The sequence below is a fragment of the Pollicipes pollicipes genome, unplaced genomic scaffold (genome assembly GCF_011947565.3).
Source record: "Pollicipes pollicipes isolate AB1234 unplaced genomic scaffold, Ppol_2.1 Scaffold_4219;HRSCAF=4965_pilon_pilon_pilon, whole genome shotgun sequence".
Taxonomy (NCBI): domain Eukaryota; kingdom Metazoa; phylum Arthropoda; class Thecostraca; order Pollicipedomorpha; family Pollicipedidae; genus Pollicipes; species Pollicipes pollicipes.
Window position 1 is genome coordinate 10,361,209 of NW_023596448.1, and position 26,867 is coordinate 10,388,075.

Consider the following 26,867-nt stretch of genomic DNA (forward strand, 5'->3'; position numbering starts at 1 on the left):
ACATGACCTTTTCAAGCAAGCATTTGATTAGACATGAACCTACCTTGATAGTCTAATCTAATCTGAAATGCACGATACAAATTCAGGAGCGAAACACAAGGCTTGTCAGGGCAAAAGAAGCTACGGCTTGTTACATCGGAGACGTTTTCATTTCATCGTCATATTCGAGTTTATTAGTTCACGTTTGTGGTACATTACGACTGGGTTCCATGGAACCAAAGCGCAAACGTAGAATGGCGACCTGCTACATGAGAACGAAGCGAAAATGCTTCTACGGTAACGGTTACTGAACATTTGAATACAAGCCACGGATATCATCATTGTTTGTCCTGTTTCCGAGCACTTTAGAATGAGATTTCTTTGTAATGCGGCGGGGCTAAATTAAGCACGGGTCGAACAAGTGCAAACGTGCAAAAGGGTTCAACGTACCTATGGGGACACGACGTGGCGGTCAATTGCAGTGTGACGGCCGTGTGTCACGTGACCACCGTTGTGACGTGCGACGGTCACGCAGCCTGTGCAGCTATCACCCTGCACTGTGACTCAGTGGGCACGGACCATGTGACGTCATGGCAGGCTGCGTTGGACTTGCATGATGGCAACGTGACAGCTCGCATGTGGCGTGACGGATGATGCTATGTGACGTAACGCCTGATGTGACGCGACGGCTGATGCGGCATAATGGCTGACGTGACGGCTGATGTGACGTGGCGTGAGGGTCTGCTGACGTCCACAGGCGGATCGATAGTCTGGCAACTCTGGCCACGCTGCAAGGGCCAGCAGCAGCCCAATCTGGAGAACTGCGGCTTTGCGCGCGCCATGATGAAGCAGATGCCGTCCAAAATGGCGCTCTCCGCCAGCAAAATAGGTGTGCTGCCGTGAGAATAAGACGTTTGTGTTTTTAGGGCAGCAGATGTTTCTCGGGACGTGGAACAGTGCACATTTGAGTTCGAAGGCACGTTTGCAGAACGGCCGCGTAGTAAATGCCACCGAGTTCGTGTCAGCCGTTTAGAACGTCTCAAAGCTCATTCAGAACGTGAGGACTGGCAGAGAGCACAAAACTCCCGTCACTAGGCAGAGCTTCGTCATGTTCGCCGTCACAAAAAAAATCCTTCGTGGAAGTGGCCATCGGCAAATTCCAAAAAGAAAGTTTCCGCTTAGCGAGGCGGTGTCACGTTTTAAAACACGGTGCAATTCTATTTTACTTTCCATGTTGGAATACATGTTCTGCGCGTTTATCAACAACGCTGTACTGTCTCTGTTTCTGGTAGCATCCCACGGTACTGAGCCGGTAACCTGCCGCCTCCCCTCCTCCACCCGGCAGCGACGCTGGCGTACGGCAAGACGTCGTCGACGGGCGGCGGCGGCGGCCCGTCGGCGCCCGACGAGCTGGTGACCGTTTCTAGCAGTCACGTCCACACGGCGCCCTCGCTCCTCAGGTGCGGGGAGGTGTGCCGGGTGGGGGGATGTCCCTTGTTAGCTGGGCACTGGGCGCCCTCGCTCCTCAGGTGGGATGCGGTCCCTCGTGAGCTGGATGCTGGGCGCCCTCGCTCCTCAGGTGCGGGGAGGTGGCGCGCCAGGTGGGGTAGGGTCCCTTGTTAGCTGGACACTGGGCGCCCTCGCTCCTCAGGTGCGGGGAGGTGGCGCGTCAGGTGGGGTGGGGTCCCTTGTTAGCTGGACACTGGGCGCCCTCGCTCCTCAGGTGCGGGGAGGTGGCGCGTCAGGTGGGGTGGGGTCCCTCGTGAGCTGGACGCTGGGCGCCCTCGCTCCTCAGGTGCGGGGAGGTGGCGCGTCAGGTGGGATGCGGTCCCTCGTGAGCTGGATGCCGGGTTTAGCTGTCATGCCGCACCTCGCACGGTGGGACGCTCCGCTTCGTCAGGCGGACTCAGACTCATCGTGGTTGTGGCTGAGTGTTGAGTTGGATTTGTGGCTGGGTTCGTAGCCGGGGTCAATTTTCAGATATGAAAAGGATGTGTCCAGCCTCGTGGACGTCATCGAGATGGAACTGCAATCGCATGGCAAGTCCGTTTTAACTGAGATGCGAAAAAAGTGAGTAAAGAACGGCAGACGAACCATAAGAAGGGTGCCGTATTCATCACATGTTGCGGTGTTGTCAACTAAAACGCATAATGAACTGTTTCAATGTCACCCGGTTGTGCAGAATCGTTATTTGCATACAGCTATTAACCACACGATCAAATACTCACGACTCTGTGCATTTGATGGTGCTGTAATCAGCTGACCGGCCGTCACATAACCGGCTGACCGGCAGACCATAACCAGCTCACGTGATCAGGTGACCGGCCGGCCGTCGGTATCGTTCCTCTCCCCTGACCCGCGGCAGTTCCGCCCTGATCGCGCCCTGATCCGCGATGATGCCGCCCTGACCTTGCCCTAACCCGCAGTGGCCCCGCCCTGACAGTGCCGTGACCCCACTCTGGTCCCGCCCTGGCCGCGCTCTGACCTTGCCCTGACCTTGCCCTAACCCGCGGTGACCCCACCCTGACCGTGCCGTGACCCCGCTCTCATCCCGCCTGACCGCGTCCTGACCTTGCCCTAACCCATGATGACCCCGCCCTGACCCCGCCGCGACCCCGCTCTGACCCCGCCCCAGCAAGCGGCTGCGCGAGCTGACCGTCAGTCTGACGGTGAAGCGGCTGGTGCGCCAGCGGCTGGAGCAGAACCTGGAGTACCAGCGCAGCGTGCAGAGCCGCACCCGGCTCCAGGTGCTAACGGACAGACTCGGACGCGGTCTGGTGCTGGTGAGCCGGCGGCGCTCGCCGCGGCCCCTCTGGTGGCCACCCGGGCTCTCCGTGGGGATGGCGCGGCGACGGGCTCTGTGCTGGGGTGCTGAGCGAAGCGGCTACATGTGACCATGGTCACGACGGAGGGCATTGGGGAGGGGAGGGGGAGGGGTAAAGATAGCATAGGCAGCGTGGAAACAGTCACGTCAGTTCTCGTCAAATGTTTATTTCATTCTATCATGTTTTTCCGTTATGCTTTACTGGAGCTGTCCAGACGGCCACACCGGCTGTTTCCAGCAGCTGCCACCTGAAGGTACGGCAGCCGCGGTCAGCCGTGTTTGGACACTGCAGCTGTCCAGACGGCCACACCGGCTGTTTCCAGCAGCTGCCACCTGAAGGTACGGCGGCCGCGGTCAGCCGTGTTTGGACACTGCAGCTGTCCAGGCGTCCGTCTCCCCGTAGACGAAGCGGCATCTGGCGGATGTCCACGACCTGGTGCACATCTGGCACGAACAGCTGAAGAGCATCGAGGGCAACTTTGGCCAGAACGTGGGTCTCTATTTCCGCTTCATGCGCTGGCTGCTGGTGGTGAACCTGGAGGTGCTGCTGGTCAGGTCAGTAGCGCCCGGGTGCACAGCTGTTTAGACGAGCGAGATCTGGCTTAAGTGTTATCTGAGATCGTCGTAATCAATGCTAGTGCTGCTGTCGTATTTTCCATACCGACTAGGTATTTTGGTGAGCATGGTATGGCCCCCCGCAAAAGATATATGTGTATGTATATTACAGATAGTATATATGTACATATAAACACACACATATATAATATATATATATATATATATATATATATACATATAGATAGATATACATATAACCCTTGCGGTAATGAGCCCAGAGTACCAAAGCCGCCTCACCCCTCCGCCCAGCTGAGCCGCCGCCGCGGACACATACCCCGCTCCCGGCAGCGTGCTGTTCCTGGTGCTGCCGCAGCTGGTGCTGGACTTCAACGACCCGGACGAGGCTCGACGCAGCGCCATGGGCGGTGGGTACTACCATCGGCGGTGGGTGCTGTCATCGGCGGTGGGCGCTGCCGGGGGCGGTGGTTCCGGCTCCGGCCTCTCGGACGGTCCTCACTGTAGTCACGTGGTCGGCCGAGGCCGCTGTTCTCAGCTGTGGTCTGTGGTCACATGGTCCGCTGTGGTCGCTGTCCCCGGCTGCGGCGAGATGCTAGGCTGTCCCCGGCTGTGGACGCGCGGCTCTGCCGGACTTTTCGTGTCGCCTGCTCTGTTGCACTTCGGCCTTGCTTTGTCTCCTTGACTTGTGTGTTCGCATTATCATCTGTCTTTGTGTGGTGCTCTTTGATTCTGTCCGTTTGCGATCTTCTGACTGCTGTTGTGGGAGTTTGGAATGTCAAGCTTCTGTATTTTTCACATTGTGTGCGTGCTTTCGATCTTTTCCGATGATACGTTTCGTCTTGCTATCCTCTCCTTTTCGGCGTGTTCTCGTTTTCTTGAGCAGTTCCTTCAACTCTACCTTCAAATCTTAGCTCTTAGCTCTTAGACGCAGTTCATGTAATCCTGTTCCCGCTATTTATCTTCTTTCTCTTCTTGGAACCTCCTCGGTGGGTGTTGTTTTTTTGTCGCAGATATTTCTCGCCTTCAGTTTTCACTCATGAGCCTGTTATTTCAAGCATCTCGGTAGCCCCAAATCTACAGTACTGTGAAATACAACGGCATTGCCAGTGATGCATGCACGCGTTCCCTTTTATGCTTGGTGTGAATAATTATTATATTTCAAGCATGCGAACGAATTGCGACCGAGCACGAAATAGAACAGTGCGCTTGATCCTCAGTTCTATCGTTGTGTTCTTCTATGTTGTCCAGCCGTTGTCGCATCCATTTGGTCCATGCACATCCTCAAAGTGGCTCATTACGTATTGACATGAAGTGTTTGTGTGTCGTCAACACGAGCCGTCATGTGCAGTGCCCTAGTTCGTTGCCCTAGTCCGTGCCCCGTGCCCCAGCTGGGTGCTCACTGTGTCGCGCGGCCGGGTGTGGTGTGTCGCAGTGGGAACGCCGTCCCATCGTCTGGGCACCATGGCCCGTCCGGCTCCGTCGTTTTCACCTGGCAAACCTGCTCACCGGCCAGGTAAGAAACGCTGTCAGAAGGTGGGAAACCCGGTGAGAAGGTGGAAAGACGCGGTCAGACGGAGACCGCCCCCCCCCCCCCCGCGCCGCCCTTCGTCAGCTGTGCGTCTGCCTGTTCTCGTCTCACTCACTGTCCGGCGTGTGTGCTGCGTATGCTCCGATCGCGTCGCCCGCTGGTCCCATCCGTGCTGTATTCCGCCGCAGCTGGTCAGCCGAGCCGTTCTCATGGATCTCTGCAGCACCACACTTGTTTCAGCTGTCGCCCTTGTCAAGGTTCTCTGCTCGTCGGAGAACTACGGCGCCTTATGCGGGAGTCGAACCCATATAAGGAAGTGCTCGCTGTTCCGTTGTGTGTGCCACGCGCCGCGGCATGTCGTGTCGTAACCCGAGACTGTCACCCGATCATGGCAGCAGCTCGCCTCGCGTCTGCGCGGCAGGGCTGGTTCCTCACGACCCCCATGTACTACGGCAACTACTACCGCGGCCGCATCCCGATGGCTGGCGGCAGCTCGTACTACATGCCGTCAGCCTACCTCAACATCACCACCCTATGCATCACTTTCCAGCTCATCATGCTGGCCAGCAGGTGGGTAGTGTGCGCTTCAGTCACCCGTCGGTAAGGTTAACCAGCCCAGAGTATATCGTGATGGTTCGTGTAATTTTTGGCTGTCTGTTGGCACTGTGATGCTCTTTTATTGTTCGTCTGCTTGCATTTTAGAAGTTTGAGTTCAAAGTCTGCCTCACGTGGAACGTCATTCATTGAGATAAAAAGGAGCTGACTTTTGAAAACATGGCCTGGGGCGAGGCCCTTCAGTTTGCCTCAACGTGTCGGAGTAACGCAACTCCACCTTAGGTCGGCCTTGGTCATGCCAACCAGTTCTAGGTTAGGGTGGGTCGGGTAAGCCATGCCGTGCTCTATTGCTTATACTTCGATCCAACCGCTGTGTATCGGGGCTTGTCTCGTGCTTGCATCAGAAACAGTGTGAGAAGAGAGAAGTGATGCACTTGACATAAGCAAAAAAGGCTTGAACTCCTGGTTTTTCGGCATTGCAAGTTCAGAGTTCCCATGCTGAGGTATCGACCTTCAATAGGTCAGGAGGTACTGGTTAAACGTCACGTGTTGTGTCATTTGATGGCACTCGGCGTATCAAGCTGTGCTTAGGATCACGCTGCGGTTATCAAGTTTAGGATGATCACGGTGATCACTTTGGTGAATACGCTTAGGATAAGGCCATGGTTGCCATGCTGAGGATGATCAGGGTGATCACTTCGGTGGACACTCCTAGGATCACGCCATTGTTATCATGATAAGGGTTACAACGGTGATCACTTCAGTGAGCACGCTTAGGATCACGTCATGATTATCACGCTTAAGATGATCACAGGTGACAACGCCAGTAAACACGGTAAGGATCACGTCCCTGGTCGGCACACGTAGGATGATCACGGTAATCCCCTTCAGTGATGACGCGCCGCTGCGTCCCGCTCCTGGCCGCTGCTGCTCCACGCCGTCTGTTTTCAGCACGGCCCGCTCCTACCGCAAGAACTTCATCGATGGGTCGACCGACACCAGCGGCACCACCGCCACCTGATACTGGCTGGCTGGGACGCCCGGGTCACCTCCCAACAGCTGGCCGAGCTCAAACGGAACGGCATCTACAGATCCCTCAGGTGAACTCAACAGACCGGCGTCTACAGCTCCCTCCAGGTGAGCCCAACAGACACGGCGTCTACAGCTCCTCCAGGTGAGCTCAACAGACACGGCGTCTACAGCTCCCTCCAGGTGAGCTCAACAGACACGGCGTCTACAGCTCCCTCCAGGTGAGCTACAGACACGGCGTCTACAGCTCCCTCCAGGTGACTCAACAGACACGGCGTCTACAGCTCTCCAGGTGACTCAACAGACACGGCGTCTACAGCTCCCTCCAGGTGAGCTCAACAGACACGGCGTCTACAGCTCCCTCCAGGTGAGCTCAACAGACACGGCGTCTACAGCTCCCTCCAGGTGAACTCAACAGACACGGCGTCTACAGCTCCCTCCAGGTGAGCTCAACAGACACGGCGTCTACAGCTCCCTCCAGGTGAGCTCAACAGACACGGCGTCTACAGCTGCCTCCAGGTGACTAACAGACACGGCGTCTACAGCTCCCTCCAGGTGACTCAACAGACACGGCGTCTAGCTGCCTCCAGGTGAGCTCACAGACACGGCGTCTACAGCTCCCTCCAGGTGAGCTCAACAGACACGGCGTCTACAGCTGCCTCCAGGTGAGCTCAACAGACACGGCGTCTACAGCTCCCTCCAGGTGAGCTCTACAGACACAGCGTCTACAGCTCCCTCCAGGTGAGCTCAACAGACACGGCATCTACAGCTCCCTTCAGGTGAGCTAAAGCGGCATGGGATCCACAGCTCCCTCCAGGTGGGCTCAACGACACGGCATCTACAGCTCCCTCCCACAGACACGGCATCTACAGCTCCCTCCAGGTGAGCTCAACAGGCATGGCGTCTACAGCTCCCTCCAGGTGAACTCAACAGACACGGCGTCTACAGCTCCCTCCAGGTGAGCTCAACAGACACGGCATCTACAGCTCCCTCCCACAGACACGGCATCTACAGCTCCCTCCAGGTGAGCTCAACAGACACGGCGTCTACAGCTCCCTCCAGGTGAGCTCAACAGACACGGCGTCTACAGCTCCCTCCAGGTGAGATCAATTGATACGGCACCTACAGCTCCCTGCCGTTGAGCAAGAGACACGGCATCCACTGCTCCCTCCAGGCGAACAATGGTGGTGGTGGTGGCAGTGTTGATCATGGTGTTGTCATCGCCATCATCACCACCATCATCGTGACGGTAGCGGGGATGGCGCGTGCGCGTGAATCGGGGCTTTTCGCGGCTGACGCGATGCGAGCCTTTGATCACGAGATCAGTCTCAGTGGTGCAGTGGTTAATCAGCGCGTCTGGGAAGTCGGAGGTACGGGGTTCGACTGCCCGCTGTGCCAGGGGAGGGGCGGGCGTCGCCACACAGCCTCAGCGTGCAGACAGCTCAGCGCTTCGCAAAGCCCTAACAGTAACAACAGCGTGACGGGATCATGGTCACATCCAGGTTATCTCTGGTCATCTGTCTCAAGTCCGCCTCACCCCACCCCCCATATCTAAAAACATGACGGTTCCAGACTCCGATCGTCCTGGTTCCATTGTTCGCCTGTATTAGCATGCCTGGCGGCGGTGTCGGCCTTCCCTTGCCGACGTTTCTCGTTGCTCTCACCTGTTCAAAGCCCGCGGTGTGTTCACGGGGCGCATGCAGACACTGTAGCCAGCTCCACGAGTAGGTCCCGAATCCACTCCCGACGCCCACGAGCTCACACAGCGTCACCACAGCGTCCTCGCCGACGTCCCCTGACCTGGCCACCGCAGACAAGGACGTAGTTCTGTGACCTGACCGCCGCAGGCAGGGACGTAGTCCCCTGACCTGGCCACCGCAGACAGGGGCATAGTCTCGTGACCTTACCACCGCAGACAGGGGCGTAGTCTCGTGACCTGACCGCCGCAGGCAGGGATGTAGACCCCTGACCTCACCGCCGCAGTCAGGCGCATAGTCTCGCAAAATGAGTTGAGGGAAGGGGATGAGCCGTGAAAAATAAGGCAACCTACCTTCAACACATGCAAACGAGCGGGTTTTCTTCACGGATTTGACTCACTTTCCTCGTAAATAGAAGTGGGGTGAGTGGTTACAGCCCACCCCCACTCCAAACTGAGGAAGAAGAACCACACCCTGTCCGCAGAAGAAGCTAAAGAAGAAGGAGGCGGCGGCGGAGGCGGCGGCGACTCCGGAGGACGAGGAGGCGGCAGCGCGCCGCCGCCGGGCCAGCCTCTACACGGCGCTGGGTCGCACGGCCAGCAACCTGCTGGTGCTGGGCGTGCTGGCCGCCATCTCGGCCCTCACCTGGCTGGTCATGAGCATGGATGCGGTGCGTGACGCCTCGGCCGTTTTGTTTGGCGGCGTTGGGCTGTTTGGCGGCTCTCGTGGTGGTTCACTGACACCGCCTGGTGGCAGCTGGGCGAGGGGGCTCCGTGAGGCGGAGACTGTACCCCGGCACTTGTTCAGGTTACAGGCTGTGTTGTTGGTCAGTGTTGTCGCGTGAGTGGCTTGCTATCGTGGCGTCAGAGACGTGGTAGACCTCGCTGCTCGCGCGTTTGGTACGTGAACCCTGACCCCGTCACCCGACTGTTGCGGGCACTGGGAGGATTTTCTGGTAGCCTGCTAGTCATATACATGCTACTGAGCAATTCTTATCGTGTCATGCAAAGTCGTTATATACCACCAATGACCGTGGTAGATTTCTCTACCTGTGAAGTTCCGTGGTAGGTTTCCCTCCGTGTGGAGCTCCATGGTAGACTTACCTTCCTGTGAAGCTCTGTGGTAGATTCTCCTCCCTGTGGAGCTCCGTGGTGGATTTCGCTCCCTGTGGAGCTCTGTGGTACACTTCCGTCAATGTGGAGCCTCGTGGTAGATTTCCCGCGCTGTGGAGTCCTGTGGCAGATTTCCCTCCCTGTGCAGCTCTATGGTAGATTTCTCTCCCCATGGAGTTCTGTGGTAGATTTCTCTCCCATGGGGCCCTGTGGTAGATTCCCCTTCCCGTGGAGCTCCATGGTAGATTTCCCTCCCTGTGGAGCTCCGTGATAGATTTCCCTCCCTGTGGAGCTCTGTGCGTTTGGTGTGTCCGAAGCCGTACGGTAAGCTGCCTCGAAGCGACTGTACCTTCCACTGGCTGTGAGACGGAGCTGATGTCACACGCGCTAGGCAACAGGTCCGGTGGCTTGCCGTGTTGGTCCGCCAGCTAGTCGGTCACTGGTGTATCCATGGCTAACTGATGGTAGCTGGTTGTGCCTGGTACACGTGGGGTGACGCACGCAATTTCTCTCGGCTCGCAGCGGCACGGCTCCCTGTCGCTGTGTGTGTGTGTGACGGCAAGGTGCTGGGAAGGTCTCGCACGCCGGTCGATCACTATTCTGTGCGGTGCGACTCCGCGGATCTAGTTGGTACCCGACCGGAGCCAAGCGCACGCCGCGTGACGTCGCTACGAGCCGTCAACATCGTTAACCGCAGTTGGTAGTCCGCCCCAGCGGGAATGGTCTGGTCTGGGTGTGGCCTGCCAAACACTATCCGAGGAGCGCGGCCTTAAGACCAAGCTGTTTCTTTTCGAGGAATCATGGAGCCAGCATCACAAGACGCATTTGGCGGTGAAACAAATGTGCTGCATCGAGTGTCACGACCACTCACAAGAACTCCATTTGGCTGAAAATAGCAGCATCAACCGGTCGCTCTAGGGGCGTAGTTACCTATCCATCACCATCATCTACCCCATTTAGGTTCCACCCCCCCCCCCCCCCCCCCCCTCCTTCCCAAATCTGAGAAAGAATGGACAAAACCAGTGCAAGGAACTCGCTTGTTAGGGATTGTTGGTGAAGGTTTCGTGACTTTTTACTGCTAATTTTACAACCCTAACTCATGCCAAACTCGCGCCTGTGTCGATTGAAACTATACCTCAAGACGTCGGGCCACGCACCGTCTCTCTCCTCCGACAGAGTGAGGGGCAGGAGGGCAACACGATATCTCTGTTGGCGTCGGCGCTCATGATCAGCAGCTCGATGGCGTTGTTCCCGCTGCTCTTCCAGCTGCTCGGCCAGCTGGAAAACTTCACGCACGCGCGCGCCCTTATGTTTATCACGCTCATCAGGTCAGGCTAGGCTCATCAGGTCAGGTCTGGTCAGTGAGTCATGCCGCTTAGCCAGACCACGGTTGCATTTTCCAGTGGTCTGCCCTCAGGAAATGTGGAATGTTGAGCAGTGAATTCCCGTGGCCCGCAAAACATATCGCGAGATTGGCTGAAGTAGCTGGAGTGCATGCGCTACAAACTACTGAACGTTTACTATTATGCAGGCTCCCTGCTCGTGCCATGACGTCAGGTTATTTGGATGCATCTCCAGGACTGCGGATGCAGCCTGACAAGTGACAGTGTTCGTTTGATCGGCCCTAAATGCTTATAATGTTGCTGTTATTCAGCGAGCCGTTCTCGCGCCGACCTAGGCCTTTTGCATGCCGTGTGATGCCACCGCGTGTCTCGGCTGACGCCCGGCCACCGCTGCCAGGATGGTGGTGATGGCCATCATCATCCTCTGGCACCATCGTCATCTACTGGGTGCACAAGGTCAACACGGAGGCTGCCGACAAGAGCCGGGCTGCGCCAGCGGGTACGTGTCCGCCGAGGCTCGACCTCCGGTCACGTGACTGGCCTCTAAGCTGACCCCTTTCCGGCTGACCACCCCCGCCTTCACCTTGGTTAACGTGCCCGGTCGCTAGTCTCGCTTCGCGCCCGGCCAACTGTGCCTCCTTGACATAGGATCACTCTGTCCTTGGCCGGCTTCTCCCGCGGCCAAACCTGACGGGCCTCACTTCCGGTCACTCGCGTGCCTCCCGATCCTGCCCCCTCTTGGCCGACCGCACGTGCGTGCCTTCCGGTTGCACCCTTGCTGGATCTGTGCGATGTTCACAGAAGTTTCCGGCCTGGGGATGAATGTGGCGATATCATGGGCGTGATACGAAACATGTTCACGTGATAGAGACGCTTTGCGAAAACATGGCTGTCTCTTTGTGTTAAGCTTGGAAATAATTTTCTTGAAATCAGAGCCAATGGCAGTGCTTGATGTGAATACTGCATTGTTTTAGGTAAGTTGCAAGATGATGTTGCAACTGTGAGCATATTGTGAACGATGGCGGATAGTCATTCAACTAAGCCTTCTCACCGTTTGTTGAGTCCTCATCAGCCACCCCTGGCGCCCGCTCGTGGCATCTGGCGCCTGTTCTCTGTGCAGCCCAGTTCTGACGTTTGTGTCAGGTGGCCAGCGCTGGGGATGCGCTGGTCCGTGTTGGCTGGCTTGAGCGCGCCGGCCGTGTGCTGGGCTGATCGTGCCGTCCCTGCGGCCAGTGCTGGGAGGACCAGGTGGGCTCGGAGCTGTACCAGCTCATGCTCGTGGACCTCATCTTCACGCTGGTCGTCGAGATCGGGCTGGAGGGCGTCAGGAAGCTCTCGTTCCAGTGAGTGGGCGGCGCGCCACCACGCGCGGGACGCGGGGCAGCGGCACAACAACGTTGCCATTTGCCGCGGCGGTCAGCTGGTCGACCAGCTGGCGAACGGGGCGGCTCAACAGCTACTCAAACGGTCCGAGCGTGCTTGGCCCCCCGTGATGCACCGCCTTCCCGTGGTGGGGAGATTGTGTACTCCGCTGATCCTGCTGGTCGTTGGAGAGGCTTGTAAAGCACCCTTCCGGCCAAAGGAAGGGGCCAGATTAAATGTGCCTCCCGCAGGGGCCCTGACTTGTTCCGTGTATGGATAAGCAGCCCCTCGGCCCCACCTTCCCAGCCTTACCTGGGTCTCGCGGGGAGGCTGCCCCACGGATCAGTCGGGGCAGCCTGCCAACATATGGCTTGGGCCCGGATCTGTGATCCTACGGACGCCTCGTGAGGACTCCACACGAGAAAGCCGGCCGGTCATGCGTCACATTTTCGTGACACTGGCTTGGAGCCGGACGGGCCACGTGACGGACGTTGAGGAGGAGCTGTCGGGTGCAGTGTCTGCCTCCTGACACCATCAAGGGGCCGGGCCTCGGCTGGTCACCAGGGCGCCTGGTTAGCCCCCGCGAGCCGAGGCACTGGCGCCCGCAGATCCGTGGCCGGCGGCTCCTGTAACAACTAGCACTGCAACACAAAACAATAATACACAGTTGTCATCAGCAGTCCCTGTGCAAGCCTCGGCCTTTCTTGCTCGCCCTCTCTTCCACCACCACGTCTGACGCCTCCCCTAATCCTCGCCACGTCCTCCTCCCCCTCTCCCTCCTGCATGACCATGCGCCTCTGACCTGCTCCCCCCGGCTCCTGTCCTCCAGGAAAGGCCTGATGTGGGCGGAAGAGCCGCACTTTGACATTCCGCGCAGCACCATGTTCCTGATTTACGGCCAGACCCTGGTGTGGACGGGCACCTACTTCAGCCCCGTCCTCTCCCTCATGGGCTCCCTCAAGCTCATCATCACCTTCTACGCTCGGAAGGTGAGCACGCTCGGAAGGTGAGCCCGCCGGCAGCTGGCGGCCCAAGGTTTTCGTGAAATCTGCTGGTGTGGCGGGGGGGGGGGGGGGGGGGATTGGTAGCGCTTATTCTCTGTTTGAAAGGAATATTTTCTGTAGCACAAGACTATCTGCATTTTCTACAAAGGTATTATTAGGGGCAAGTGTACGACGTAGGCGATGCACTGCATGGGATATATGAAATGCCTTCGACTTAATTAATGCTGTCGCAGTGCTTTCTGTGCTGTTTTGTATCCTTGGGGTCTTCCTTGCTGTGCGACTGAAGATTTGGTTGTTCATCTGGCGTGGTCTTTAAAACTTGCTCCGTGTGAAATATGTGCACAAGAAACAAAATATGATGCGCTGCATATTTTTATTTTGCATTCAAGTTATGGGAGATTTCATTCTAAGCGGTTCCAGTGTATCACTCTCATATTCGTTATGTTATTTTTTTCTCTTTAGTAGCGATACCTGCATGCGTCGCCTCGTCTCCATCCCCGCACCGTGGCAAATCCCAGCGTTTCTGTGTATCCGTTGCCCGATGCTCGCCCCCGCCGCTCTGGCGTTCCGTGCTTTCCCCTCCCCAAACGTTAGGGCTTGCTCTCTGCGTTGCCCCCGGTGTGTCCCTGCGTGACCCCGCGCCGTGACGTCACAGTGGTCGCTGGAGCACAACTGCCAGCCCCAGGCCCGCTCCGTTCGAGCCTCGCAGACCCAGACCGTGTTCCGGGTGGTGGCCTTCATCGTCTGCTTCCTCGCCGCCTGCTTCACCGGCTACATCATCTTCAAGTGAGCCGTCGTCGTTACCACGGCTAACCGTCCTGAGCATCTACGGCTTCAGCTGGCCACCGGCCGCCCGGCAGCTGCTTCAGGAAATAGCCTTGACGGCCCCGCTCTGTGGGGGCAGGGGCGGGCCGAGTGCGTGTTCGTGTGCCGGAGCTCTTTTGAGAGGGTACCGCTGCGTTGGCTGGTACCGATCCCGGAACGCCATTGGGCATCATCTAGTATGGTCATCGGCATGGAAATAAGAGGTTTAGGTGAGGGAGCTGGGTGTTGATAGCGGCCGAGTGTGCCAACCTGGGAAACGTGTGGTGCCGAACTTCAGTCAAACTACGTCCTCGTAATTTTAGAACTGGACCGGTCGCCTGCCATTGGAGCGCGTGCGGTACATGTTGTGCGCACATAAGTGTTTCTCTGCCTGTTGCGCTTCCCTGGCCGCCGCCACGGAAGTAAGTGCTTCTCCACGGCGCGGGGCCGCCGTACGCCCTCCCTGCCATCTGCCGTCTGTCCGGAGTAACTCAGTTGTCTGTGCCGTCCGCTAGTGTGCATCCTTCGGAGAAGTGCGGCCCGTTCCAGGGACGATCGGCGCCGTGGGTGGTCGTCAATGACACGCTGAACAAGTACGGTGCTATGGGCAGGTCTAGTAAGGCATCTGAACCGTTATTATGTTGCATATTTTGACTTGTTTTAATGGCTCTAACAGCCTAGTTTTGCGGAGTTTTCAATGCTTCAAAAACCGCTGTGCCGAATCTAGTACCATCGCAGCCTTGGTACAGATGGTAGAAAGTGATTCCAAAGATGCCCGAGAACAGATTATTACAAATCCGTCTGTTGCTAAGCTTGGCCACATCAGGTACGGAGAACCGTAGCTCAGGGTTGTACTTAGCCGTGCCTTAGGACTAATCAGCAGGCAGCGCACCATGGCGGGGGTCCCCCTACCGCCATCTGAGCGATACTCCGGCCCCTTGGCGTGGTGTCCCTGTGGGTTGGACGCAGGCAGCTCGGCCCTGCGGGGCCGGCAGGCTTTACCGCGGTCCTGAGCAGCATCTCTCCGCGCCGCAGGTGGCGGGACGAGGGCCACACGTTCGTGTACGGCCTGGCCGTCTGGTCCAACCGACCCGGTGTGGTGATCGTCTTGGATGCTCGTGTTCAGGTCAGGCCAGGGGGCGGGCTGAATCAGCTGAGGTCAGGTTGGTTCGTCCAGGAGGTTGCGAGGCGGTTCAGGGCTGGGTGAGGTCACACTGAAGCGGCTCAGGGCTGGATGAGGTCACAGCTGAAGCGGGTCAGGGCTGGGTGAGGTCACAACTGAAGCGGCTCAGGGCTAGGTGAGGGTCACAACTGAAGTGGCTCAGGACTGGGTGAGGTCACAACTGAAGCGGCTCAGGGCTGGGTGAGGTCACAGCTGAAGCGGCTCAGGGCTGGGTGAGGTCACAGCTGAAGCGGCTCAGGGCTGGGTGAGGTCATAACTGAAGCGGCTCAGGACTGGGTGAGGTCAAAACTGAGGCAGTTCAGGGTCGGATGAGGTTGCAGCTGGAGCGGCTCAGGGCTGGGTGAGGTCGCAGCTGGAGCGTGGGGCTGGACCAGTGCGGGGTGGTGCGGTGGGGCAATCTGTGGCCGTGACAGGCTGGGAAAGACATCGGATGAGTGGCGCATTAATGTCGAATAGTGCCCCTGTGCTCGACAGTGCTGGAATTGCGTCGCATACGCTTCCCCCTCCCCCCCCCCCACCCCCCTTCCGGCCGCCCGATTTGATGGCGCTGCGTCTGCAGCCCGTTAGCCCTGTCTTCGCTGCACACGTGTGCAGAGGGACGCGCGACACACTTCCCCGCTCTCTGCCAGAGGGACGCGCGACACAGCCTGCTGCCGCCTCCGCTCTCTGTCAGAGGGACACGCGACACAGCCTGTGCTTCGCCGCTCTCTGCCAGAGGGATGCGCGACGCAGCCTGCTGCCGCCTCCGCTCTCTGCCAGAGGGACGCGCCGACACAGCCTGTTGCTTCTCCGCTCTCTGCCAGAGGGATGCGCGACACAGCCTGCTGCCGCCTCCGCTCTCTGCCAGAGGGACGCGCGACACACTTCCCCGCTCTCTGCCAGAGGGAACGCGCGACCACAGCCTGCTGCCGCCCTCCGCTCTTTGCCAGAGGACGCGCGACCCACTTCCCCGCTCTCTGCCAGAGGGATGCGCGACACAGCCTGCTGCCGCCTCCGCTCTCTGTTCAGAGGGACACGCGACACAGCCTGTTGCTTCGCCTCTCTCTGCCAGAGGGATGCGCGACACAGCCTGCTGCCGCCCTCCGCTCTCTGTCAGAGGGACACGCGACACAGCCTGTTGCTTCACCGCTCTCTGCCAGAAGGATGCGCGACACACGCCTGCTGCCGCCTCCGCTCTCTGCCAGAGGGACGCGCGACACAGCCTGCTGCCGCCTCCGCTCTCTGTCAGAGGGACACGCGACACAGCCTGTTGCTTCTCCGCTCTCTGCCAGAGGGATGCGCGACACAGCCTGCTGCCGCCTCCGCTCTCTGCCAGAGGGACGCGCGACGCAGCCTGTTGCCTCCCCGCTCTCTGCCAGAGGGACGCGCGACACAGCCTGTTGCTTCCCCGCTCTCTGCCAGTGGGATGCGTGACACAGCCTGCTGCCGCCTCCGCTCTCTGCCAGAGGGACGCGCGACACATCCTGCTGCTTCTCCGCTCTCTGTCTGATATTAGCATTCTGTCCGTCATTACCACGCCATTTCATCATGCCATGTCATCATCATCTCATGCCGTTATCACGTCACGTCATCATCATGACATGCCGCCTGAGCCCGCCCCTGGCCGGCCCGTCAGTGTGGTGGCCTACTACCTACGCTCGCTGGCGCTGGCGCGCGAGGAGATGATCGTCCTGCTGCGTGGTCAGCTCGCGCTGGAGGGACAGGACAAGGTGGTGCTGCTCCAGCTCATCGACGATGCCGCCAGCAGTGAGTGTGACGTCACGAGACTGGCCGCCAATGGCCACGGCGATGTGTGGGGGATGTTCTGTTGTTCTGCTGCGATGCATGAGTTAGTATGTTAAAAGGTGGAACAACCTGCTCACTTGACTACCGGGATGGGAGATAGAAAATATGAGCATCGAATTGCTCAGGAGCCGCCCGCACAGACTGCAACTTTTTTGTGCTAAGTCAGTTTCCCATTTTTCAACGATAAAACGATTTTGCTGTGGAAACATGGACAACGATGGTATCCTGCACGATGACGTTAAATTTAGTATTGTTTTTTTATCAGTAAGGGGACAGACACTAATGGCCAGAAGGTATCACCTGGCGAGACGGAGTCAATTTCTATAAGGGTCTGCCTCGCTCAGGTTTCGGAGCGATTTTAACCTTTACCGCTTGTCTTGAGCGGTCTGTTTACAAACTGTATGTTGGTGATCAGCGATCTGTTTTCAATCCGCAGAAACGTTTTAGCAGGATCCATGTTTCAACGACGGTGCTTTGGCGCGTGTGCCGGTAATTATTGCTAAATCACTGATTTCCTTGAACACCACGATGCCCCTATGTGGTCAAGCGCAGTACACAATGTTCGGATCGAATCAGCGCTATGTAAGGATCAGCATAATGCCAGAGCCTAACTACCACTGCGCTGAGGCTAAACTGTCCGACATGGTTCGCAGCACGCGACAATTTTGGAACACATTCGCCCGGCAATGTGCCGAGAGACGGGAGGTTCTCGAGCCGGCCCGGCGATATGCCGAGAGACGGGAGGTTCTCGAGCCAGCCCGGCAGTGTGCCGAGAGACGGGAGGTTCTCGAGCCGGCCCGGCGATATGCCGAGAGACGGGAGGTTCTCGGGTCGGCCCGGCAATGTACCGAGAGACGGAAGATTCTCGAGCCGGCCCGGCAATGTGCCGAGAGACGGGAGGTTCTCGAGCCGGCCCGGCAATGTGCCGAGAGACGGGAGGTTCTCGAGCCAGCCCGGCAATGTGCCGAGAGACGGGAGGTTCTCGAGCCGGCCCGGCAATGTGCCGAGAGACGGGAGGTTCTCGAGCCAGCCCGGCAGTGTGCCGAGAGACGGGAGGTTCTCGAGCCGGCCCGGCGATATGCCGAGAGACGGGAGGTTCTCGAGCCGGCCCGGCAGTGTGCCGAGAGACGGGAGGTTCTCGAGCCGGCTCGGCAATATGCCCATAGACGAGAGGTTCTCGAGCCGTCCCGGCAATGTGCCGAGAGACGGGAGGTTCTCGAGCCTGCCGCTGATGGTTCAGCGAACCGTGAACCGCCCCGCAGCTGCTGCCCCCCACCCTCCCTCGGCCGCCAGGACTGGACGAAATGAGGAAGGGCCAGCAGGAGGAGCCGGAGGAGGAGCTGCGCGTGCTGCTGGAGCCGGGGGAGGTGGCTGGCGACAGGCGCGAGTCTCTGCCGCCCGGTGAGCAGCGCCGCCGACTGACCGAGCCGGCGCGGCGGTCGTGGGGCTCCTCCTGCCTGGTGTTCAGATTGATGTCCTTGTGGCTGAGTTTCAAGGTCGGTGTCCTCGTGTCGGAGTTCAGGTCGGGTGCCGTTGTGTCGTGTTCAGAGTTGGTGTCCTTGTGTGGAGTTCAGGTCGGTGTCCTTGTGGCTGTGTCAGGTCGGTGTCCTTGGTCTGAGTTTCAGGTCGGTGTCCTTGTGTCTGTGTTCTGGGCGTTCCTTGTGTCCCTGTGTTCTGGTCGGTATCCTTGTGTCTGATATCATTCGGTGTCCTGGTGTCTGAGTTCGGTCGGTGTACTTGTGTCCGAGTTCAGGGTCGGGTCAGTGTCTGTGTTCAGGTCGTCGCCCTTGTGTCTGTGTTCAGGTCGGTATCCTCGTGTTCGTGTCCTTGTGTGAGCAACACCGAGCCCACGTTCCGTGACCGACACCCCTTACGGTGGGCCAACACTCGCTCCGCTGACGTCTGAGTGACCTCCGCCCGGTGTCCCTTCACTACTCAGCCCAGTGGTCCTAGCAGAAGTCGAAAAACATGGCCTTGGCCTAGGCCATGGCCCATGGCCTAGGCCTTCTCCCAACAGCCCTTTTCGGGTCGGCAATCTGTCTTCCCAGCCAATTCAGGATACAGGCTCTTATGATTAAACTGAACATTTTTAGAGTTGGGTTATTTACTTTATATAGTAGCATGAGCACAAACACCAATAATAACCATTTCTGACTTTCATTGCAAATAACTGGAGAATGAAAACATTTTTGGCGTAAACTAAACCTGTCCTCCCAATAACTGGTTACCCACCGTTATGCGGTGTCCGTGCTTGCCATCTCCTGCCCTTAACAAACCGCCATTTTTCAACAAAACAGCAGAAGTTATGCTTACTGACGATGTACCTTTTGAGCTGAATATATTCTCATATATACATATATATATATATATATATATATATATATATATATATATGTTTATATTGACGTGTGTGTGTATATATGCGCTTTATTTAGTGTTGTTTGATGTCCACTAAACTTGCATATTCGTTAACACTAGCCGGGGCCATTCTGGGACGCTGCAAAAAGTCCAAGGAGACGCAGCAGCGTGTTGAAAAACTCTCTCCTCCCCGCGGCAATGCCTTCAGTGGCAAAGCGAACAATATGTATGCCTTTCACTACAGTTTCACTGATGTATTCCACGAGCACGGTGCGCGGGTGGACAAGGTCTTCTATATCCCAATCCCACGCCCCCGCAAAACGCTCTGACCTTCCGGCAATGCCTGCCGCGCAACGGCGCGCACACCTCACGCGCACACGCACACCTGGTTTGAGGATCAGCGCATTGTGAACAAGAGCTAAAGGGCCCAGAAGACGCCTGACGTCAGCTGTCATATTTCCGTTTTTTCGTCCAGTTTTGTGTAGCATTGTGACAAAACTAGGTGCATGATTTCCTTGTTTCACACTTACGGCTGTTGAAAAGCTTTGACAGGTCTTTCTTCTTTCAAAGAGCATTTGTTTTAAATTGATGTCATAAGACGTGATATCGTGGCATTACTGTCCCCCGAAAGTACATCCTCTGAGTGACGCCGGACCCAGCCGTGTCGGCGGCCGGTGCCTGATGAAGACGGCAGTGCGCACCCCTGCCCTCCTGCCGCGCCCGTTTCCGCTGCCCTCCGGCTGTGCCCGTGTTCGCTGCCCTCCGGCTGTGCCCGTGTTAGCTGCCCTCCGGCTGTGCCCGTGTTCGCTGACCTCCGGCTGTGCCCGTGTTCGCCGACCTCCGGCTGTGCCCGTGTTCGCTGACCTCCGGCTGTGCCCGTGTTCGCTGACCTCCGGCTGTGCCCGTGTTCGCCGACCTCCGGCTGCGCTCGTGTCCGCTGACCGGTCCGTGCCGGCTCCAGAGGCGCTGCTGGCCGAGGCTAGGCGTGCGACCGGCACCGGCAGGAAGCGCATGGGGGTCAGCCCCGGCCGTACCAGCCACTCGGTCAGGCGACCCCAGCTCAAGCTCAGGACACGCCAGCAGGGCAAGGCCGCCAGTGAGTGAGCCGAGGGTGACGCCCCCGGTTTGTGGGGAGGAGAGAAGCATGGCTGGCGTGAGCGCGGCATGCTGCGGTGTCGGCGCCGGGTGACTATCTCCCGCGCTGGGACCGCGGCCTTGTTTGTTCGGTTGTCGCTGTCTGACTTGCCTGCGTAGCGTCGCTCGAGCCGTGTCTGCTCGGCACCGGTGGCGCCGGAAAATAAACGGCTGGGCGATCGTCTGTCATCATCAGCCAACTGTAGCCGCCAATCAGCACTGTTGACGTAGCGGCGGCGTCAGCAGCTCACGGACCGCGGCTAGAAAGATGTACCCTTCGCTTCTTGCGTCCTCTTTTTGCTGACCGCGATCTGACGATTTTCTCCCCATCTCTGTCGTCGCTTGCTTCTTGTCTGCGCTCTTACGGAGAAGTCCTTTTCCTCCGTTTCCTACCGGGACGAAACGGCGCACGACAGGGCGGCTGCACCATCCCTCGCACGTGGAAAAAGTCGCGATGACCAATCACGGGGAAAAATCACCTGCTTGCAATTGGCCGACACGTCAGCTCACGGTCTGTGATTGGCCAACACATCCGCGCTGCAGCGGTGATTGGCGAGTGGCAGAGTGTGCTCCAGCGCCCCGATTGATGCAGGCTTGCATAAATTCTCCCTGGTCTACGCAGAGTTCTAAAAGCGGTCGAATCGCCTTGCTTAAAATATGCTCGCCAGCAGCATTACCTTGAGCTCCCTCTTCTCGTTCCCCTCCGCCTGGGTCAGGCCCATGAGTTATCACCACTTACACATGTGGCCCTGAACGTTCACCGAGCATAGTTCTATTTTGAAGTCGTTGGGAAGAGGCGTTTTGAAAAAGCAATAACCCGTGCTGAAGCTTATAAATTGGTCTCGGGCGCCAAAACATGTGGGAGCTTTGCCCATGATGGTGACGAAGCGTTCACTGACCGCTTCTCATGGCCGGGGTACTGCCGCGCCAATCACGCCCCTCCCGCCGCTGTTGCAGGGAGCTCGCTTTGGTCACAATTCCAGGACTTCGTCCGAGAGTCTTCTGACGAGGCTTCGGAGTCGGACTCGTGAGTGCCACCCTCCCCCTCCCCCTCTGGGGTCTTCCGGTTTGGTCCCAGCCTCCCCGGCACTGCTCCTGGCCCGGCCCGGCTCGTGCCTGTGTGAGGGCGGACCCAGCGTCGAATCTTGGGCACGGTCCAAATGCTGTAGCAGATAGTCGAAAACACGCAAAAGAACCGCTCTGCTTTTTGCCGTCTTGGGGAAGGGGGCATGTACCGTTCCCCCTCCCTTGCCCCCTCACGCCAGAACTGCCGATGCACCGTTCTTCTCGCATGATCTCCGAGGATAGTGCTCTGTGGCTGATTCTGCTCCGCTTACAGCTTCTTTGGTTATCCTGTCCCGCTAGTGCACTCGCGCCTCGCTTTCATTGGCTCCTAGACTGCTTTCCGGTGCATCTAACGTGTCGTCATTGCCGTTGCTGGGAAGTTTGCATACTCGTGCTATTTCCTCGTGTCTGAGACTGTTCGCATAGGCGTGAGGTTCCTAGTCCCAGTCGGTTGCTATGCAAAGCGTCACGTACATCCAACACGTTTTTAAAGTGGGGTGATCGTTGAGAACGACAGTAATGTGCCAGTACAAACGCGCCCAATGCGCGCACGTACCTGACGCCATCATAATATAATTTATCGCTTCAGGCAAAGTACAGTCACCCAACTACCTTTACGTGCGGCGTACAGCGATCTGTCGCGAAACAGTCTCATTTCGGCCTGGTCGAATCCGAGACAAGGTACTGTTCGAGTGTCCTTGCAGATAGATGTGTGGCAGTTTTATGCTCAGGCCTCATGTCCCCAGGACACACTCACTGGGGCGTACCAAGTGTTCACCTATGACCGACGACATTATTTTATATGAGGCGCCGTGTAAGACCAACGGGACGGGCATGGAGACGGGCACCGAGGGTGAGGTCGCATTCCACCAAAGCTGTGGGCTTTCGCCCCGCCTCCCCCGGTCCCACCCCACCAAAACTGCGGGCTTTCACACTGCCTCCCCCGGTCCCACCCCACCACAACTGTGGGCTTTCACACTGCCTCCTCCAGTCCCGGCCCACCAAGTCCACAGGCTAGGGAGCCGCCGCGTCTGGGCCAACACTGGGGCGCGCCGTCCCGTAGACGTGCAGTCGAGGCCTGCAGTCGGGGCATGCGGCAGCCTAGGCCTGCAGTCGGGGCATGCAGCAGCCGAGGCGTGCGGTGGGAGCATGCGGCAGCCGAGGCCTGCAGTCGGGGCATGCGGCAGCCGAGGCCTGCAGTCGGGGCATGCGGCAGCCGAGGCATGCAATGGGAGCATGCGGCAGCCGAGGCCTGCAGTTGGGGCATGCATTCGGCGCTTGCGTCAGACACACGTGATGGCCGTTGCGAACCGTTGACCGTGCTGTTGCCCCGCTTCGCTGCGCCCGAGCCTGCGCTGGGACTGCGGGACTCGGCCCGGGACTACGCAGCGAAGTCGTAGCTTACCGCTGTCTCGCTGCGCTGCTGGGCCGACGGTGGCGTCCTCCGACACAGGGTGGCCGTCAGAGGTGCCCTAACGGTGGCGTCCTCCCACACAGGGTGGCCGTCAGAGGCACCCTAACGGTGGTGCCCCTGTTGCATGCTTCTGTCGAAGCCCTCGCGGCTGCGCTGTTAGCGTCAGGTCCCCAGCTGCTCACTACAGACGTCAGAGCGCACCAGCATGGTAGCCGGCTTATAGTCTGGCCGTGGTCGTGGTGCACCCGTGAGCTGGCGTCTGTCCGGCTGAGCTGGCGTCTGTCCAGCTGAGCTGGCGTCTGTCCGGCTGAGCTGGCGTCTGTCCGGCTGAGCTGGCGTCTGTCCGGCTGAGCTGGCGTCTGTCCGGCTGAGCTGCGTCCTGTCCCTGATGGCGTCTGTCCAGCTGAGCTGGCTCTGTCCAGGCTGAGCTGGCGTCTGTCCAGCTGAGCTGGCGTCTGTTCCGGCTGGCTGGCGGTCTGTCCGGATGCGCTGGCGTCTGTCCGGCTGAGCTGCGTCTGTCCCGCTGAGCTGGCGTCTGTACCAGCTGAGCTGGCGTTCTGTCCGGCTGAGCTGGCGTCTGTCCGGCTGAGCTGGCGTCTGTCCCGATTGAGCTGGGGCGTTTGCACGACTGAGCTGGGCGTTCTGTCCGGCTGAGCTGGCGATCTGCACGACTGAGCTGGCGTCTGTCGGCTGAGCTGGCGTCTGTCCGGCTGAGCTTGCAGGTCTGTTCAGCTGAGCTGGGCGTATGCCCGACTGAGCTGGCGTCTGTCCAGCTAGCTGGCGTCTGCACGACTGAGCTGGCGTCTGTCCGGCTGAGCTGGCGTCTGCACGACTGAGCTGGCGTCTGTCCGGCTGAGCTGGCGTCTGTCCAGCTGAGCTGGCGTCTGTCCGGCTGAGCTGGCGTCTTCCGGCTAGCGGGTCTGTCCAGCTGAGCTGGCGCCTGTCCAGCTGAGGCTGGCGTCTGTCCGGCTGAGCTGGCGTCTGTCCGGCTGAGCTGGCGTCTGTCCAGCTGAGCTGGCGTCTGTCCGGCTGAGCTGGCGTCTGTCCGGCTGAGCTGGCGTCTGCACGACTGAGCTGGCGTCTGTCCGGCTGAGCTGGCGTCTGTCCGGCTGAGCTGGCGTCTGTCCGGATGAGCTGCCGTCTGTTCAGCTGAGCTGGCGTCTGCCCGACTGAGCTGGCGTCTGTCCAGCTGAGCTGGCGTCTGCACGACTGAGCTGGCGTCTGTCCGGCTGAGCTGGCTTCTGCACGACTGAGCCGGCGTCTGTCCGGCTGAGCTGGCGTCTGTCCAGCTGAGCTGGCGTCTGTCCGGCTGAGCTGGCGTCTGTCCGGCTGAGCTGGCGTCTGTCCAGCTGAGCTGGCGTCTGTTCAGCTGAGCTGGCGTCTGTCCAGCTGAGCTGGCGTCTGCACGACTGAGCTGGCGTCTGTCCGGCTGAGCTGGCGTCTGTTCGGCCGTGTCTACACTTGATGGCGTGTCGCTTTGCGATGGACATGCCATCGGCCAGCGTCCTCGGTGTCGCCCTCGGTGTCCCCGTCGGTGTTGGCATCGGCGCGGTGTTCTTAGTTCTCAGTACTCGGTGTTGTTGTTGAATGGGGTTTTAGGGCGCGCCGACTACTGTGGTCATTTTGCGCCCAGAACAGCTAAATGACTACCTACGGTGGTAAATGGCCAAGAAATGCATATTAGTCAGAAATGAAGACGGCGGAGTTTTGACAGGAACACGTCACCAATGATGTCCGAATACGCGAACCCATAATAACATATTGAAATTGCCGGCCACCTCGCTGCCCGCGGTGGCGACGCCGAATTTCAGATGGGTGCGGCCAATGGATTGTCTCCCGGCGGGGCGCGGCGGCGAGACGGGTGCATGCTGGCCGGCGAGGATGGGCGCGCCCATCGGCGCATCCGCGTGGGGGGGAGGCGGCGCTCGAGGAATGCGTATAGATCATGTGAGCGTTGGAGATTGCTGTGCTGGTGCATGGCGATGAGCCGTTTGCGACGGCCCGCGCCGCTGATTGGTGTGCCCATAGAGCAGTGCGGATATTCTGGGCGCGTCCGAGGTGCCGACACGGTCATGACACGCCTCCAAATACGGCGGCCCGTCGCGCGGTGACGGCAGTCATGACACGCCTCCAGCTGCGGCCGCGCCTCCAGCTGCAGCCGCCCGTCGCGCGGTGACGGCAGTCATGACACGCCTCCAGCTGCGGCCGCCCGCCGCGCGGTGACGGCAGTCATGACACGCCTCCAGCTGCGGCCGCCCGCCGCGCGGTGACGGCAGTCATGACACGCCTCCAGCTGCGGCCGTCTGTCGCGCGGTGACGGCAGTCATGACACGCCTCCAGCTGCGGCCGCCCGCCGCGCGGTGACGGCAGTCATGACACGCCTCCAGCTGCGGCCGCCCGCCGCGCGGTGACGGCAGTCATGACACGCCTCCAGCTGCGGCCGTCTGTCGCGCGGGTGACGGCAGTCATGACACGCCTCCAGCTGCGGCCGCCCGCCGCGCGGTGACGGCAGTCATGACACGCCTCCAGCTGCGGCCGCCCGTCGCGCGGTGACGGCAGTCATGACACGCCTCCAGCTGCGGCCGTCTGTCGCGCGGTGACGGCAGTCATGACACGCCTCCAGCTGTGGCCGTCTGTCGCGCGGTGACGGCAGTCATGACACGCCTCCAGCTGCGGCCGCCCGCCGCGCGGTGACGGCAGTCATGACACGCCTCCAGCTGTGGCCGTCTGTCGCGCGGTGACGGCAGTCATGACACGCCTCATGATACGACCTCTCCGCTTATGAAGGCGTCTGCCTTGTGCGCGTGCTTCTAGCACCTTGACGTTCAAATTATTCCTCAGAAACAGTGGCGGAGCCAGAATTTGGGACAAGATTTAAGGGGCGTGCCACCGTAATTTCCGATGGGGCTAACCTTTACCGAGGGAGTCCCGACCCCACTGACAGAGCCTTCACACTGCGAACAGACTAACAGGCTCCACAAACGCTGATAGGTACAGTACCTAGCGTATCAATGAGCTATCGATGCTGGTTGTCCCTGCTGTCTCAATATTTGTTTCAGCTGCACGCCGCGCATGTTCACAAGACTATATACCTTGCCTATACAAGCCTTGGTACCGAATTACGGATGTTAGGCTCTGTATGTCTCTGCCCGCGGCAGTGTCTGTGCGATTTAAGACCAAAATAGTGTTGGTGATCGCCAAATCCCGGAATTATCTTTAGAAGTGTCGTGATGAAAAACTGTGCTCGAACCTGATGCGGGGGAGGGGCAAAGCTCCGTGGAGCTCCCTCCCCCATCGGCGGCGTCACTGCTCAGTAGCAAGTTTGCGATGCTTTTAACCATGGCAACGCCTCCGTCTGGCCCTGTCGCTAACCGGGGTGGTCTTTTCCAGCAATATCAGCGGCTAAGTACTGGTCTCGCCACGGGCACCCCAGCAAGAAGTAAACATGCTGACGCGAGCCGCATCAGCTGACTTCGAACACCGTCAGCGGCCATCCGAGGTCCTCACAATGCCTGCAGACAAAATCTGGCGTTCCAGTACCCGAGCGATTTTCAAGTACGATGCCTGTTTAGTGTGACGTTGCGGGCTGATCGCACGGTTGGCCGTCTGCGATGACGTTTTCAGCGTGAAACATCCGGCAGTAGTCAAACGTTCGAATGCTCAGTTAATATCATCAAAGTGTGCTGAGCGGCGTGCGTCGAAGGCAAGGACGACTAGTGGAGGGCTTCTCACACATCAATGTGGTGCACTGAATTTTACTGTACAAACGCTTCCATTCGTAGAGGCATGCGTCATTACATGCATGCTGTGCGCGCCATGGACTTTCAGTGGTTGTTCAGTTCGGTTCGCTCATCTCGTGTTGCGTTGAACGGTTGCCAGTTTTCTGTTTCACAGTATTGCTCGGGATGTCATGGCCGTGATTTGATGTTTCGTTTCGAGCTCGCTGTGCTGTGTCTGCCGCATTCATGTGCCATTCTGCGTCACGTGCACATTACCACCTAACTCCTGTATTGTCTTATAGGAGTCCTGCTTTGTTGCGGGGAGCTCCCGTTCAGGTGGTTGTTGTACCGAATCCATGTCGTCATCGTTTTCTATCGATTTTGTTCTCTTTTCCT

At 58.7% G+C, this 26,867-nt stretch overlaps 1 protein-coding gene across 1 annotated transcript; it reads left to right on the plus strand.

Moving 5' to 3' along the window:
• The first annotated feature begins 681 nt into the window (after nucleotides 1-681).
• LOC119095796 (transmembrane channel-like protein 6) lies at nucleotides 682-26,867 on the plus strand. The gene is made up of 22 exons (XM_037218652.1): nucleotides 682-868; nucleotides 1,325-1,439; nucleotides 1,960-2,049; nucleotides 2,615-2,762; nucleotides 3,207-3,353; nucleotides 3,735-3,805; nucleotides 4,768-4,795; nucleotides 5,329-5,477; nucleotides 6,414-6,449; nucleotides 8,759-8,858; nucleotides 10,477-10,628; nucleotides 11,041-11,170; nucleotides 11,877-11,986; nucleotides 12,835-12,994; nucleotides 13,665-13,795; nucleotides 14,329-14,406; nucleotides 14,849-14,971; nucleotides 16,612-16,742; nucleotides 18,075-18,182; nucleotides 20,101-20,235; nucleotides 21,231-21,300; nucleotides 26,143-26,867. Exons 1-22 carry the CDS (start codon nucleotides 682-684, stop codon nucleotides 26,156-26,158), a joined length of 2,415 nt encoding a protein of 804 aa, XP_037074547.1. The 3' UTR covers nucleotides 26,159-26,867.

Bases quoted from the DNA above. Each gene is read 5' to 3' on its own strand.
- LOC119095796 (XM_037218652.1), top strand. From the start codon at position 682: ATGGCTGACGTGACGGCTGATGTGACGTGGCGTGAGGGTCTGCTGACG. The intron at 10,629-11,040 runs GTCAGGCTAGGC...CACCGCTGCCAG, and splicing joins ATGTTTATCACGCTCATCAG to GATGGTGGTGATGGCCATCA. The intron at 12,995-13,664 runs GTGAGCACGCTC...GTGACGTCACAG, and splicing joins TCACCTTCTACGCTCGGAAG to TGGTCGCTGGAGCACAACTG.